We start from the raw sequence: 3,391 nt of genomic DNA, 5'->3' as shown, positions 1-3,391 counted from the left end.
GGCAGGTCCCTTTTTAACAGCTGGGACTGCTGACTGAAAACATGTCTAGCTGCGTGAAGAGAAACCTGGGCCTTTTAAAATTACTTAGCAAATCGTCCCCGCAGCAAAGGAAGGCTATTCTGTGTTCGGCCTCTGACGATCTAGTAGTGGCCATCTCAGAAATAGCGCTCAATACCTTAAAAGGAAACATACCTTTAACACAAAATCAAGTGCGTGTGTTGAAAAAGAAACGCACGCTTATAAAAACTTTGTGTAATAAGAGCGTTTCACTTAAAAGAAAAAAGCATCTGGTAAAGCAGTCTGGGGGGTTTATTGGGCCTCTGTTAAGTTTTGCTATCCCTCTGATAACAGGGCTTTTAACTAATCGATAATGGAGTATGCAGAAAAAATGTACCTGGTGCCCAGCCACCAGTTGGAGCAATTAAGGGCTCCCCCTCCAGCAGAGGAAAATATCAGAACAACAGCAACTCGCTTACTGGACGCTGAAATGAAGTCTGTTCTTCAAAGAACTGACCTGGCCGAATACGAAAAGGCTAAACTTTACAGCGCCGTGCTTCAAAGGTACCTAACGTACGTGAGGCAAAGTGATGCGGATAAAGGGAAAATAAGTCTGTTTCTACCGGAACAGGAACAAAGCGTAACTGCCAAACCCCCAGAAACACCAAAGAACTCAGACTCTATTGCTCAGGAGGTGCTGGATAATGTGAATAAGCGTTATAAAAAAAATGCAATAGTATTGCTAAATAAACTGGGGCAGGATAAAAATCTCTCTTCATGGAATGATAAAGGGTCTTTTGTGTACAAAGGCTCTGTGGTTAATGGTTCTAACATGCTTGACTTAGTCAGGGCTGTCACCCAAACTCGCTCTGTACCTAGCAAACGTGTACCTAAAGGATGGGATGTGTTTATGAATGCCATGGCGGAACTGAACGTACCATCTTCTGTCATGGGCAATGCAGCCAACAGAGACCTTTTGGAACGCCTCAAGGCCTCGACTGCTGACACCGGGGTGGATCAGGAATCCGTGACCCCTTTTTTGCCCTATAAAAAAAAAAAAAGATTGGCTAAAAGAGCCCAATGGCTCAGTGTGTAACGTTTTTCACATTCTAAAAATTTTAAAACTTGTAATGTTTTGCTTTAAATAAAACATTTCTAGATTTTTTTTTTAAAAATCTGTGTAATTTTTTCAATTGGTCATTTAAAAAAACAGACAAACATCAATTTCTTTAAACCCCTAACCTGGGGTGCTGTATTGGGTAACATGGCTATAAAAATCATTACAAGATACACATGTCTGGGCTTGTTGAAACATGTTTTGAGCAAGGCTAGGCATGCCCAAAAATTTAAATTTATTTTTTACAAAATTTATCACCATCCGGTCATTTTGCACTAAGTCGTCAGAATACAATTTTAAAATCCGGTCAAAAGATAAACCCTTGCTACGATGATGTAAAAAAAACACGCAGTGATAGCCACAGGCGACGGAGCGGGGGTCTTGTAATTGTCTATTGTGAAACACCATGTCTGTGGCATTTTTGTTTAAAAATTTCATAATGCTTTTAGGAAACAACACGCTGTTCGGGGGTTGCCCATATGAGTCAAAAAACTCTCCACGGTTATGCTCCGCCAGATACAGGGCGAGCCAGTGTTCACCCGGTTGGTTGTGTGGATGCGTGTTCACCACCAAACCTACGGGCCTCTGAGACAGCTTGCTTCCAGGGAGCCAATCACAAGGGAACACATCTAAAAAATTCTTTTTTGTGTAAGGATCCGTTGATAAGACACGTGAGAGCTGCACGGTGTCCATGTTCACATGTAGTCAAACAGAACGTTTCTTCTCTGATTTATTTCTATGACATTGTCAAAAACTCCATACACAATCATATTGACGGTAACCGTTAAAGCCTTTCCAAACCGTATTTCTGCTCTCAGGTTCCCAGTTTTAATCAGGGAATAGTGATCTGCGCATTCCTGGTCGGGAGACAGGTCAAAGGCAAACAAGGTGTAACCCTGTGCAAACTCCTCACGGTCGATTAACAGAGAACGATCTTTCATGTGTTTACCAGCTGTCTGTACCAGATTCATGTATTCTCTCACGCAGCGTCCTGCCTCGAAGTCCGGTTGCAGAGGCTTGGTCGGTACCTGTTCACCATCCACATACAGGGCCACAAAATTAATATCGTAATGTTTAAAATGAAAGGGATTTTTAGTGTAACTGCCGCTAAAGGCATCGTTATCCACAAATCCTAGGACAAGCATTTTGGGTAACTGTCCCAAGAACAGGTTTTCCTGGTTACTGACCCTGCTGCCTGCAGGGATGCTAAACACTTTCATTCCCACACGGTCCACGGGGTATTTAGCATTAGCGGCAAGCAGGGCCTCTGCATGCCCCAAACGGACACCCGGGGCCACCCGTACTTTCTTCACAAAAAGGGACGCTGATACAATGCGCAGTTTAAAGCCTTCAGCCGCACTGCCCATTAAACAGAAGGCGTCTTTACTGCGTGTCAGTTTAATTTTCACATCCACTCCGTTTAACAAAAGTTTTTCTTGAAAAAACAGGTCACTGTGTAGATGGCCCAGCAGCTCTACCGTTCTGCTCTGGGCTGTCAGCTTTGCACGCTTCACAAACCCTAGATTCTCTCCATCCAACTCTGTTTTTTCATGTTGTCCAGCAGTGTCTTTGTAAAACAGGCCGGCAGAAAATTGCGTGGCGAGGGTGTCATCGCTGTAATTGAGCACTGATTCTATAAAGGCCCTGTAAGGGTAACAGTTGTTGCTTTGGCTTACAAGGCGGTCTCCCAGCGTAACATCCAACTGACTGAAAATAGAGGCCACGGGGTAATTCACCAGGCCCACTTCAGCGTCCGCAGCAAGTTCAGTTCCGTCTCCTTTTACAATCTTGCAACACAGGTAAAGCAGCGTGTTGTTTAAATCCATATAATCTATGCCATTCCCTGCTATAAAAAAGTCAATGGGGGCAGACTCCGTAACGGCCGATAGAGGTGGCACCTCGATGTAAATGCTTTTCTCGATGCTGGTCTGCGTAGGGGCTATTTGAAACAAGTCTAGTTCGGATTTGGTGCACTCTTCAGACCCGCAGTGAACAAAAGCCATATTGATTAAAATATGTCTCTTTTACCAAGCAGAGCGCGTCTCCTCTTTTGCCCAGGCTGCTTCTTGGACTTTCGTTTATGGCCGGCTCTGCATGTCAAAGCCCTTCTTTTAAAAGGTTTTGGGGGACCTGTGCGTCGCGGGTATGACGTATTTCTCTTTCTTTTCTTCCTCCTTTTAATGTACATCAGCCCCGATCCTTCCTGTGAAGCTGTATTCCCCACCTTCTCCAGAACAGCACGGGAGACATGACCTACCACATCTTTAGCTATGTTTT

The 3,391-nt window shown here is 44.1% G+C and overlaps 1 protein-coding gene across 1 annotated transcript; it reads right to left on the bottom strand.

Moving 5' to 3' along the window:
* Positions 1–1,809: 1,809 nt before the first annotated feature.
* Positions 1,810–3,117, bottom strand: LOC127039296 (uncharacterized protein F54H12.2-like). The gene is made up of 2 exons (XM_050932701.1): positions 2,302–3,117; positions 1,810–2,142 (listed from the first exon to the last, which is right to left on the bottom strand). Exons 1-2 carry the CDS (start codon positions 3,115–3,117, stop codon positions 1,810–1,812), a joined length of 1,149 nt encoding a protein of 382 aa, XP_050788658.1.
* Positions 3,118–3,391: the final 274 nt, after the last annotated feature.

This window comes from Gopherus flavomarginatus, chromosome 22 (genome assembly GCF_025201925.1).
Source record: "Gopherus flavomarginatus isolate rGopFla2 chromosome 22, rGopFla2.mat.asm, whole genome shotgun sequence".
Taxonomy (NCBI): domain Eukaryota; kingdom Metazoa; phylum Chordata; order Testudines; family Testudinidae; genus Gopherus; species Gopherus flavomarginatus.
The sequence above is the reverse complement of the archived record's forward strand: the minus strand, read 5'-3'. Positions and strand labels throughout refer to the sequence as shown.